Source organism: Amphiprion ocellaris, chromosome 7, assembly GCF_022539595.1.
Source record: "Amphiprion ocellaris isolate individual 3 ecotype Okinawa chromosome 7, ASM2253959v1, whole genome shotgun sequence".
In the NCBI taxonomy this organism is placed as follows: domain Eukaryota; kingdom Metazoa; phylum Chordata; class Actinopteri; family Pomacentridae; genus Amphiprion; species Amphiprion ocellaris.
In genome coordinates, this window is record NC_072772.1 from 39,020,575 (window position 1) to 39,034,026 (window position 13,452).

Genomic DNA, 13,452 nt, shown 5'->3' on the forward strand with positions numbered 1-13,452 from the left:
ATGCAGCTGCTCGGCCATGGAAACCCATTCCATGAAGCTCTGCTGAAGCACTGTTCTGGAGCTAATCTGAAGGCCACATGAAGTTTGAAGGTCTGTAGTGATTGACTCTGCAGAAAGTTGGCCACCTCTTGGCACTATGCTCCTCAGCATCCATCAGTTTACGTGTCCTACCACTTGGTGGCAGAGTTGCTGTCGTTCCTACACACTTCCACTGTCTTATAATACAGCTGACAGTTGACTGTGGAATATTTAGGAGCCAGGAAATGTCACGACTGGATTTGTTGCACAGGTGGCATCCTATCACAGTTCCACGCTGGAATTCACTGAGCTCCTGAGAGCGAGCCATTCTTTCACAAATGTTTGTAAAAGCAGTCTGCAGTCTGCATGTAGCTATGGAAGTGATTGGAACACCTGATTCTGATTATTTGGATGGGTGAGCCAATACTTTTGGTAATATAGCGTATTTCTGTCTGCTGACGTCAGGCTGGAATCTGGATCTGACCTCAGATGTTCATGGACAGAAGAATCACTGCTTCTATGAGTTCAGTCTTTAAAGCTGAATCTCAGTAAACTGAAGAGTTTCGATCTGTTCCTTTATCCTCTGACTGTTGGGTTTCTTCTCTGTGGTTCATTTTAAATTTCTGCAGCTCAGAGGAACCAGAACATCATGAAGAAGGAGAGAAACTCAGAGATGTCTACTGGCAGTAGAATGATAGAAAATATGTTTAAAGTAACTCAAACTTTGCTTAAAATGTCAAAATATTGAGCAAAATGTCTCAAAACTTTCTCTAAAATCACTCACCATTTGTTTAAAATCATAAAAATGTGTCTTAATGAGGTGAAAGTTTTTTAAAATGACAGAAATTCATCCAGAAATGAAGCGACTAAAGTGACTTTTTCCTGAAATTACTGTGTTCACTTATAGGACAAGAAATTGACTTAAATGACTCAAAATCAGTTTAAAATAGAAAGATTTGTCTAAAATCTATTTAAAATGACATCATTCACAGAATTACTTTTGGATGAATCATCAAATTCATCAAAAATGACTAAAAAACAGTTTAAAATGAACAGATGGGTTCAAAATGACTAAAAATGATCATTTAATGTAGTTTAATCAGAAACCAGCAGAACTCTGCTGCTGCTTTAGAGTCTGTGTCACTAAACTCCTCCATGGTTCATTCAGGTGTGCAGCAGGTAGATGAACTCACCTGGGGACTAACATGGACTTACTGATGCATTTAAGTCTAATATTCCAATATTTAAGTCTTGAAGACAAAACCACAACGTGAGTTTTTATTATTATTATTACATCAGCACAGTTCATCAATAATATTAAAATAAAATCAATAAACCTGAGATAATCTGCTGGCAGGCTTTTATTGTGAAAGAGACTCTGAGGTTTCTCAGGACAGGAAGTTAAACTGCCAACAGCTGTTGTAGTGTGTGTGTGTGTGTTAGTGTGTGTTAGTGTGTGTGTGTTGTAGTGTGTGTGTGTTACTGTGTTAGTGTGTTCTGTAGTGTGTGTTACTGTGTGTGTCTTGTAGTGTGTTTTTGTGTTTGTGTTGTAGTGTGTGTGTGTGTGTGTGTGTGTGTTGAGTCTAAAATAACCTCCAGCTGTTGTCTCCTCCTCCAGAGAAGCAGGTCAAACTGTTGCTTTGTGGATCAGCAGCACATGGAAGCAGCTTTCTGATTCCAACCTGAAGAGAAACTTTATTTTAAAACTATATTCTACTTCCTGTTTGGATGTTAAAATGCTGATCTGAGAGCAGCCTGAGGCAAGGTAAGGAGATAATTATTCAATCAGTGACGTCAGGTGAAGAATCTAGAAGTTTGTGGATCTCTGAGGAGGTTTTTATGGAGGAAACAGAAAACCAGAACTTTGGAGGAACAGTCGAGGAACGTTGGATTAACATTGGAGGAACATTAGAGGAACGTTGAAATTTGTGGTGATTTAGCGTCTTTTTGTGGTGGTTTAGCTTCTTTTTGTGGTGATTTAGTTTCTTTTTGTGGTGATTTAGTTTCTTTTTGTGGTGATTTAGCTTCTTTATGTACTGATTTAGCATCTTTTTGTGGTGATTTAGTGTTTTTGTGATGATTTAGCATCTTTGTGGTGATTTAGCTTCTTTTTGTATTGATTTAGTGTCTCTTTGTGGTGTTTTAGCGTCTTTTTGTGGTGGTTTAGTGTTTTTTGTGGTGGTTTAGTGTTTTTTTGTGATCATTTTGCTTCTATTTGGTTTGAGTTTTTCTGCTGTTTTTGTGGGTCTTTGTGGTTGGTGTTTTTTTGTAGCTCCCTGTATTGTTGTGTTGTGAATAATTTAGTGTTTTTACTGTTTTGTGTTTTTATTTGGTTTTCTATTTGTTGGTCTTCACTTTCCATTTCGGTTAGTCATTTTAAATTGTTCTGATCCTTTTGTCGTTCTAAATGTTAGCTTCATCTCTGTTTGTGGAGAAAAGTCATCTGTTTCAGTCATTTTGGATTTTTTTTTATTGGCTTCTGTCTCTCTCTGATTTGTCTCTTTCTGGTCTTCTTTTGTCTTTGCTGCTGTTTTGTGTCTCTTGGTTTTAGTTTTCAGTAGTTTTGTGTCTCTGCTGTAGTTTCAGTCTTTCATGGTTTCAGTTAGTTTGACTCCCAGTAAAATGTCCAGTAAACATCCAGTAAACGTTCGGTAAACGTCTGGTAAACATCCAGTAAATGTTCAGCAGAACGTCCGGTAAACGTTTGGTAAACGTCCGGTAAAAAGTCTGGTAAACATTCAGTAAAACATCCAGTAAAAGTCAAGTAAATGTTTGATAAACATTCAGTAATACGTCCAGTAAACGTCTAGTAAATGTTTGATAAACATTCAGTAATACGTCCAGTAAACGTCTAGTAAATGTTTGATAAACATTCAGTAATACGTCCAGTAAACGTCTAGTAAATGTTTGATAAACATTCAGTAAAACGTCCAGTAAACGTCTAGTAAATATTTGATAAACTTTCAATAAAACGTCCAGTAAACGTCTAGTAAATGTTTGCTAAACATTCAATAAAACGTCCAGTAAACGTCTAATAAATGTTTGCTGAACATTCAATAAAACGTCCAGTAAATGTCTAGTAAATGTTTGGTAAACATTCAATAAAACGTCTAGTAACTGTTTGGTAAACATTCAGTAAAACGTCCAGTAGAACGTCTGGTAAACATCCGGTAAAATGTCCAGTAAACATCTAGTAACTGTTTGATAAACATTCAGTAAAACATCCAGTAAACGTCTAGTAAATGTTTGATAAACATTCAGTAAAACATCCAGTAAACGTCTAGTAAATGTTTGATAAACATTCAATAAAATGTACAGTAAACGTCTAGTAAATGTTTGGTAAACTTTCAATAAAACGTCCAGTAAACATCTAGTAAATGTTTGATAAACATTCAGTAAAACATCCAGTAAACGTCTAGTAAATGTTTGATAAACATTCAATAAAACGTCCAGTAAACATCTAGTAAATGTTTGATAAACATTCAATAAAACGTACAGTAAACGTCTAGTAAATGTTTGGTAAACTTTCAATAAAACATCCAGTAAACATCTAGTAAATGTTTGATAAACATTCAATAAAACGTACAGTAAACATCTAGTAAATGTTTGGTAAACATTCAATAAAACATCCAGTAGAACGTCTGGTAAACGTCCGGTAAAATGTCCAGTAAACGTCCAGTAAACATCCAGAAAAAACATTCAGTTAAACATCCTGTAAACATTTGGTAAACATCTGGTAGAACGTTCAGCAAACATCTGGTTTCAATAAAATCTGTTGTTCCTTCATTAAACCTGTCAGAAAAGGAGAAGATTGAATCAGTAAAATCCATTTTTTCAGGTGTTTCTCTGTTTTTTTCGTGTTTTTTTCCCTGGAATCAGCCTGGAAGCATGTCTTCCTGCTGCTCTCTGACCTGATGAAACTCTGCAGGACGGAGTTTAAACGTGAGCTTTGTTGACTTTTATTCATCCAGAGTCTAAACTCGGAGTGTTTTGGTGAAGCTTTGAAATTTTACTGTAAAGTCTTTCTTTGAAGCGGCTCATTTGAATATTCCAGGGGGAGAAGCAGCTCCGGTATTTGATCTCCAAGGTAAACCCGGCGCTGGTGGAGGACTTGAAGGTTATTGGATGGAAGGGGAGCGATGAAGCCGAGTTGTCGCGGCCTGTTTGGACGGCGCCGGCCTGAAGCCCTTGATGTCGGCGTGATGAGGCCGAGCAGCGATTGGAGCTGAAGCTGCTCTGGATTGATTTCAGGCAATTAGAAACCCGACTGGATGTTTGGACTCTGTGATCGACAGCTCATGTCTTCAGAGGACGTGACCAGAGTGTGTACAAGTGTGTGTCTGTGTGTGAGTGTGCACGGCACTGAGTGTGTGTTACAACGAGGAAACGTTTTAATCCAGGAACCAACTTGGTCTATGTCAGATTCTGGTTCTGGTTCTCAGTTTGTTCAATGTGTTTATCTCTGAAACAAAAAGAGCAGAACACACTTTAACCTGCTTTAAATCAGACTTCTAGAAGATGAAACCTCTGAATCTTCTCCGTGTATTTTAGGAGTTTTGTGCCTTCAGTCGTGTTTTAAACGGTTTTTATTTCAGCTGAGGACTGAAAACACAGAAAAGTGATTTAATCTTTAGTTCCAGAGCAGAAAAATCAGCTTCAGCTGAAAGATGAAACCAACAAACAGCAGATCAGATTCATTCAGTCTGTTCCTCTTAAATGTGACTTAGTAAAATTATAAATGAGTCTGGAGTCAGTTTGCTTCCTGGAAACTGAAGCAAACATTATTAACTGTTGTAAACAACATCTCCCAGCATGCATTGCTACTTCCGCTTAGACTACGGTGAGTGATAAGGGACAAAGTACTGGTTCACATTGGTAATACAACAACACTTGCATTCATGTAGTATCTGATCAAAATCTCATAACTGTCTTCCAACCCTTGAATTCAATAATACAACAATGGTCACATTGTTGTAGAATAAATTCTGAGTGATGGCCTACTTACTTCATTTGTAAAAACAGTGACTGCTGAAAAGTAATTAAAGCACTTGGAAAATCAGTTTCACATTTTAAGTATGTCTTTATGATAGTAAATATCTACAACTCAATAGGCAGCAATCGTAGTTTGAATGAAAAAACAAAATCTTTAATTAAATAGTTGTGTTCTGTGTTCCACATTTTCATTATATCATTGTATTGTTTCATTTACTGTTTTTATTGAGATATATATTGAACAGAGCTTTTAAGTGTACTGGTCCGGCCCTTAACCACCATCAAAGTTTCTCATGTGGCCCCATATGAAAATTAATTGCCCACCCCTGAACTAGTGGGTCAGTAGAACCAGAAGAACGTAGAGTCCAGCTTCATCTGCTACAGTAGAACCATGATAGAACCATAATAGAACCTTGTTGGTTCCAGCTGGCAGCAGCTCTGACCTACATCCAGGTCTTCAGTGACTCAGGGGTTCAGATTCAGGTCGTCTGTTTAAAGAGTAGCTAATTTTAGATTGTTCTACTTTCTGCAGGGCAAAGAGAACCTGAATACTCTGATCATTATTATTATTATTATCAGTTTAGTTAAAAAGGGACCATGTACAATATTAAACATAGATGTTTCCATTTGATGTATTGCCCAGAGTTAGCTTTCAGCTAATTTCCATCTGCAGTCGCTTGGCAGGTCACAATAAAACATCAAAACATTAAAATGTTACAAAAAAGTACATGACACAGTAAAACAAAACATTATACACACACACACACTTAAAAGCACACACGTACACACACTCACACACAAATACCAATTAAAAGGACATTGCTGGACTAAAATACATGACAGTGAAACAAAACATACACACACACTCTTAAAAGCACACATGTACACAGTCACACACAAATACCAATTAGAAAGACATTAATGGTTGCAGAACTGAGTGTTCTTGAGCAAGTTTTTCAGTTTGCTTTTAAAACTGCTGATAGAAGTACAGTTCTTATTGTCATCAGGTAGGGCGTTCCACTGAGTTGTAGCTTTTACAGAGAAAGCTGACTGTCCAAAGGTGGTGCGTCGAAAAGGTATTGAACAGTCAGTGGTCATCATCATACACATCATACAGAACCACACAGTTCCTCGTTATTCATGAAATAAACCAGTTTTAGATGATTTATCCACAGAGTAGAATACTTCCTGTTGTTTAGTCTGAGGAGGAGCTAAGGTTCTTCATAGATCCAGGATAACGTTCTCTCCACTATTAGACAGGAGGCCATCATGTTCTACTGGTCGGTGGATATAATGAATAATATGATATTTAGCGTACGTTTGCCTGCTGCAGGTTGATGTTTGGTGCTTCTTGGTTCTGTTAATGATGACACCAGAAGCAGATCTTCTCCTGTCAGACTTTCATGGAGAAACTTTTGGACTTTTAAAGCTGAAGCCCTGAAAGTTCAGCTGGTTCTGCTGATAACTGGACATTTATTTAAAATGAGTGGAGTCTGCCATCCTGCATAATTAGTACTTTTACTTTTTTAAAAAATGCATATACGTTACTTTATGCAGTACTTTATACTTCAATACCTCACTTGTTTCAGAGTATTTGTACACTATGACGTTGGTTCTTCTACTTCAGATCTGCTTCTTATTCTGCCATTTGTTCTCATTAAATCTGAGATAATACAGTTGGACTCAGCAGAACCCGAAGTTTCTGATCTTTTAAAGGTAGATTTCTGTTAAATCCTTTTCAGCCTGTTCATGTTCATGTTCTCTGCTGGTATTTCTGTCTGGAGTCCGTCTGTCCGTCTGCTTTTAGCTCAGTAACATCAGACAGTAGGAGTGTTCTAGGGACGTGGATCCCTGACAGACGGACGTTCTTCCATACAAACCTGGAAATGTTCCCACATGAAACTGAGTCACGTTTAAAAGTGGAAATGTGACGTCAGACCACTTCTGCTTTTCCAGCTGCAGCAGATATTCCTGGTCTGATGTGGATGTTATTCTCTGATGTTCAGTCAGATGTGTGATGTTCTTCTCTTGTCTCTGGCTGTAGGACATCTGTGAGGACATCTCAGACCATGTGGAGCAGATCCATGCTCTGCTGGAGACAGAGTTTTCTCTGAAGCTTCTGTCCTACTCGGTCAACATCATCGTAGACATCAGGTGAGTCTCCACGAATCAAACGTACCGAGACTTTCCTCTTCATTCTATTGCAGCTCTGGAAGAACAGATACTATCTTTAATTACAGCGATTCTAACAGCAGAGAAAAGTTCAAACCTCCTCATCCTGGAGATGTTTTCTATCTCCATGGTTCCAGACTTTTCCTCTCTGCTCTCGTCATCATTTGGCTTCTTGTTTTTGTCATTTTGTGTCTCTTTGTAGTCCTTTTAGCTCCTCATCCTGTAGATGTTTATCTCCAAAATGATTTGAAACTTGTCCAAACTGATTTAAGATTTGTCCAAAATTACTCAAACTTTGTCCAAAATGACCATTTTTCAGTCACTCTGGACAAACTTTGCTTCATTTCAGACTATTCTGAGTGTCACAGGTTTTACCAATGCTGGAAATTATTCATCTAAAATTGTCCAAAATGATTTGAAACTTCTCCAAACTACCAAAAAAGTCTCAAAATGTCAAAATTGATTCAAAATCTGTCCAAAATGGGGAAGATCTGTCCACATTTACTCAAAATTTGCTCAAATTTACTCAATCTCTGGTCAAAATACCTTCAACGTGTCAAGGAATCGAAGTTTGGTCAAAATGACAATTTTGAGTCCCACAGATGTTACCAACAGTAGAACTAATGTTGTCTCCTACTGGAGATGTTTTTCTATCTCCATGTTTCCAGACTTTGATCATCTGTAGATTTTCCTCCATGCTGGATGGATCTCCAACAACCTGCTCCTCTGTTCTCTGTTTCTGCTGCATTTATTTTCTGGCTTTTTAGTCTCTCTGAGGAAGCACTGCCTGCAGTTCAACCTGAAACTCTCTTTCTGGGTTTTGTGGGTCCAGAAGGTTCTTGCTAATCGGCTGCTGTTGTGTTTGCTGTTCTTCAGGACGGTGCAGCTGCTTTGGCACCAGCTCAGAGTCTCGGTTCTGGTTCTGAAGGAGCGTCTGCTTCAGGGCCTGCAGGACTCCAACGGAAACTTCACCCGACAGACGGACATCCTGCAGGCCTTCAGCCAGGACCAGCACCAGGTACAGAACCCCTGACATGTAGCATGACGATGTGAGACACGGTGAATACTAAGTTCACATTGGTTCTTCTGCAGACCCGGCTGGACGCCCTGACGGAGGTGGACGACTGCGGTCAGCTGACCATCCGCTGCAGTCAGGACTACTTCTCTCTGGACTGTGGAATCACCGCATTCGAGCTCAGCGACTACAGTCCCAGCGACGAGCCCGGCACCCCCGGAACCCAGCCCAGGACCCGGGACGAACCCGGAACCCAGCCCAGGACCCGGGACGAACCCGGAACCCAGCCCAGGACCCGGGACGCCCCACAGGACCTGAACCAGGACCTGAACCAGGAGCCAGGAGTAGAGGAGAGTGGGTCCCACCTGTCCAACCGCCACCACAGCTTACCTGACCTCTCCACAGGCGACGGCTCAGCCAACCAGAACCATCGGGTTTTACCCATGATGCAATGCAGCAGCCTCAGTGACAGCGTGAAGTGCCCCCTGCAGGCCGCCAGCCTCAGCACCGAGCCGTCGCTTCCAAAGAGAGCCGCCCTGCTGCTGGACTCCAGGGGAGTATCAGGAGAAGTCAGTCCGGTCTCAGGACTCCAGTTCCAGGCCGAGCTGAGCCGCAGCACCCCCTCCCTCATGGATCCTCCGGACCGGTCCAAGTTCTGGCTGGAACTGGACTCGGTTTATCCAGAACACGTCTCTCAGTCCTACGAGAGTCTGCAGGTTTGTCCTCCTTGTGTTTATTCTCTATACAGTCTTTAAAATGTTTAAATCTGAGTAAATCTTAAACTAGATGGAATGAAGTTTTAAAACTTCTGCAGCTTGAATCTACTGAAGATAAGTCATTTTAACAACAGAACCAGTTCATAGAAACTAAACCGGATTTTATCCTGAAGCCAGACGCTGACGTTGGGGTTTTAGATCTTTATTTAGTTTGACTGTTTCTGGAGCAACCTTTGATGAAGACGAACAAATAAAAACTCTGAGGAAAGTCCTGTAGAATAACTCTGAGTGATGACAGAAGTGTTGATTCTCTGGGAGGGTTCAGTGTTTGTGTTCTGAGGAACGTTGAGGAGAACATTAAACTGATTCCTGCATATGCTTTATGGTATCAGAGCATTAAAAGCTGCTGCAGAGGAAACATCTGGGCATCTGAACCTGGTTTGAGCTGAGGGCTGGAGGACGATTCAAAGACTGTCAGGTGTCGACCACAGAACCTCACCTGAAGGTCTTCATGTTTGTTCAAAAGCATCATTTAATGTAAAATCAATCAAAACTGAACAAAGTCCCTCCTCAGAACATCTGGTTCTTCATCTCCAGTAACTTTATCAATGATCAGAGTTCTACCTTCATACTGGGAATATTTCCAGAGTTCCAGGTCCTTGAAGTCCATAGAGGAGGATGTCCCCTGGAGAAAGTTCTAGAGTAGACCTACCAACAACTGGAGAAAGTTCTAGAGTAGACCTACTGACAAGTGTCCAGTTGTCAGTTGGTCTACTCTAGAACTTTCTCCAGTTGTTGGTAGGTCTACTCTAGAACTTGCTCCAGTTGTCAGTAGGTCTACTCTAGAACTTTCTCCAATTGTTGGTAGGTCTACTCTAGAACTTTCTCCAGTTGCTGGTAGATCCACTCTAGAACTTTCTCCAGTTGTTGGTAGGTCTACTCTAGAACTTTCTCCAGTTGTCGGTGGGTCTACTCTAGAACTTTCTCCAGGGGACGTTCTCCTTTCCTGCTTCCAGTCTTTAAGTTTAGTCTCATTTAGAACATTCCAGGTCCTTGAAGTCCATAGAGGTGGGTCCAGATTTATCACTTTTTAATGGACGTTTTCCATCATTTCTGAGCCTCAGAACTTCATCAGTCCAGCAGATAGAACCATAACATTTAGAAGGAAAAACACATCTGAGTTCTGGGAAAGACTGACACCAGATCAGTTTAAATCCATCCAGGTGAGAAACAATTCTCCATAATTACAGAAAATGAGTTCAGAATGACATGAAATTTGTCTTAAATGACTCTAAGAGTCATTTTAAAAAATTATCCCAAAGATTCGAAAATGATCCATAATGACCAGAAAAGACCCAAGTTGACATAAAACTTGTTGAAAATGACCAGAAAATGGTCCAAAATGAGTCAGAATTCACTCAAAATGACTCACAAATGATCCAGAATTACAGGAAATTTGCTGAAAATGAATTTCAAATTGTCCTAATTTGCTTGAAAAATATCCAATTTCTGAGTCAACATGAAATTATAGAATAAAATGGTTCTGATCAGAAACCAGATTCGGTGTTCAGACTGAGACTCCTGGATGATTTAAACTGATCTGGAGTCAGTTTCTACCAGAACTCAGATGTGGTTTTCCTCCTAAATGTCACGGTTCTGTCTGCTGGACTGATGAAGTTCTGATGAAGATCTGAGTTCTGTTTCTTCATCTGCTCCTTCTGACCACTAATCAGTAGCTTCAGATTGTCTCCTTTAACCCAAGCTTCATCTCTAAACAGGTCATGAACGGCTGTAACCTCAGGATACACCGTGTGAGCTGCAGACACCCAGAGGGGAGCGTCCAGAGGCTGCAGCCTGGCCAGAGGAGCTCATCTGGGGCCGGACCGACCGCCGGCGCCCCCCCGCCTCTCCAGGACCCGAAGCCTGAGGAGGGAAAACCAAAGGAAATGGAGAGCAGGAGGAAGGAGACACGTTCTCCCAGCGAGGACTCCGACTCTTCGGCCTCCCCCGTCAGGGAGCAGCCCCCCTCAGACCTGGAGGCGTCTGGGGAGGACTCGGACCCCCGACCACCCCCCAAGACGGAGGTCTGGATCCTGAAGCGCCACAAGGTGAAACACTAGTTCTGTTCAGGAGTTTGGAGAGTTCAGATTGTTGGAACGTTTCATTCCATACCTGTATCATCATCATCACGTCTTCATCTTTAACATCCACACCGTTATTCTGATTCCAACACGACTAAACATGAAGAATGACCCAATGAGACAGTTAGAGTCAGGAAATAATTCACTACGGAGAAACTCTGAGGGTCAAAGTTAAACTGAGTCATGTTCATTTAAATAAAGTGATTATTATTGAATAGAATTAAAACCAACCTGGATGCAGAGACTGAAGGTGTTAGTTCAGCAGCAGAGATGAAACCATGTGATTCCACGTTTATTCTCAACAACAACAATAATGATGATAATAATAATAATAATAATAATAATAATAATAACAATCTGGGTTTTTAAAGCACTTTCCAAAATCCAAGTCAGAAAATTTTTAACAAGAACCTTAAAATAACACCAGATAAAATGAATAGAAAGGTAGGAAGGTCCACCGATCTTCAACAGATAATAATAATAATAATAATAATAATAATAATAATAATAATAATAATAATAATAATAATAATAATAATAATAATAATAATAATAATAATATATCAGAGGGACTAAACCAACACTTTACTGCAGACTACCCTCTGGTACTCACTGAAGGCAGTAATGGAATGTTTTTAGGTATTTTTGGTAGTTTTACTGCAATAATGGAGTATTTTTAGGTATTTGTTGGTAGTTTTACTGCAGTAATGGAGTATTTTTAGGTATTTGTTGGTAGTTGTACTGCAGTAATGGAGTATTTTTAGGTATTTTTGGTAGTTTTACTGCAGTAATGCAGTATTTTTAGGTATTTTTGGTAGTTTTACTGCAGTAATGGAGTGTTTACGTGTTTTTGTGAGTTTTACTGCAGTAATGCAGTATTTTTAGGTATTTTTGGTAGTTATACTGCAGTAATGCAGTATTTTTAGGTATTTTTGGTAGTTTTACTGCAGTAATGGAGTGTTTACGTGTTTTTGTGAGTTTTACTGCAGTAATGCAGTATTTTTAGGTATTTTTGGTAGTTTTACTGCAGTAATGCAGTATTTTTAGGTATTTTTGTGAGTTTTACTGCAGTAATGCAGTATTTTTAGGTATTTTTGGTAGTTTTACTGCAGTAATGCAGTATTTTTAGGTATTTTTGGTAGTTTTACTGCAGTAATGCAGTATTTTTAGGTATTTTTGGTAGTTTTACTGCAGTAATGGAGTGTTTACGTGTTTTTGTGAGTTTTACTGCAGTAATGCAGTATTTTTAGGTATTTTTGGTAGTTTTACTGCAGTAATGCAGTATTTTTAGGTATTTTTTGTAGTTTTACTGCAGTAGAGGCTCTGAACACATGTCGTCTTTAATCTAAAATGTCCTCTCTGCCTCCACAGGGGATCCAGCTCTCCAGAACCAGTCCAGACCGGCAGCACTGGTTCGGGTCTGAGGAATTCTTGGCTCTTCCTGCTCATCTCCGGAAAACAGAGATGTTGGCCCTGAAGCTGGAGAGTCTGACCCAGTCCATCCCTCTGGTGGGTTCTGGTTCTGATTCCGGTTCTGTTTGTGTAAATGATTCTGACCCAGTCCATCCCACCGGTTGGTTCTGGTTCTGTCTGTAAATGTTGGTTCTGTGTAAACTCTGAGCTGACCCGGCTGATGTTGGACCTGCAGAGACCCGGAGACTCGGCACTGCAGGACGTGGACGACTGGGACCTGACGGAGCTGAACTGGGACCCGGTGGACAGCGTAGAGAGTTCAGACGACGTTCCTTCTCCTCTGCCAGCGCTGGTAAGACTCGGCAGGTTCTGTCTCTGGGTTCTGGTTCTGTAGAACCGGTACTGAAGTTTCTTCTGTCTTCAGCCTCCCTCCAGAAGGAACCTGCTGAGCCGCTTCAGTCCCTCGTCCTCCAGCGACGCGGCGCCGTCTCTGGACGGAAGCATCGAGTCGGGTCGGCTGAGCGAGCTGCAGTCTGAGGAGGAGGAAGGACAGCCGACGGCGCCCCCTGTGGACGGACGGGGATGTTCTGGTCTGGTGCAGAGACTCCTGGAGGACATCCAGAGTCAGGACAAAGAGCCCGACGTCTGGAGGAAGATCGAGGTAAAATATGATTCTTATCACCTAAAACCTGAATGTTCTCGTTTCTTCTGACGCTCTCTGAGGAACCTTTAGATGTTTTAATTCCTCAGAACAGTCGCTGCTCTTTCTGTTTCTGTCTTCATCCTGAAGCTCTGATTGGCTGCTGGTCTGTTTGGTGACTAACGTCTGAATAAGCTTCTGGTGGGGTAAAGCTGAGAACATAAACGTTCCTCTAACATCCCGCTGAGGCTCCACAGATCTTCATGTCAGGAACTGGTTCACCTGCAGCAGCTTAATCGTCACCTGTCTGTGCTGAAGGTTGAAGTTCAGCTGGTCGGTGTTCAT

At 40.7% G+C, this 13,452-nt stretch overlaps 1 protein-coding gene across 1 annotated transcript in view; it reads left to right on the plus strand.

The window, feature by feature from the left end:
- LOC111579780 (A-kinase anchor protein 6-like) overlaps window positions 1-13,179 on the plus strand; it is a 32,529-nt gene extending 19,350 nt beyond the window's left edge. The window contains exons 4-10 of the mRNA XM_055011897.1: window positions 7,055-7,164; window positions 8,059-8,200; window positions 8,275-8,913; window positions 10,692-11,021; window positions 12,426-12,563; window positions 12,703-12,819; window positions 12,892-13,179. Coding sequence (XP_054867872.1) covers window positions 7,055-7,164; window positions 8,059-8,200; window positions 8,275-8,913; window positions 10,692-11,021; window positions 12,426-12,563; window positions 12,703-12,819; window positions 12,892-13,179 — 1,764 coding nt within the window. The remainder of the gene's footprint in view (window positions 1-7,054; window positions 7,165-8,058; window positions 8,201-8,274; window positions 8,914-10,691; window positions 11,022-12,425; window positions 12,564-12,702; window positions 12,820-12,891) is intronic.
- Window positions 13,180-13,452: the final 273 nt, after the last annotated feature.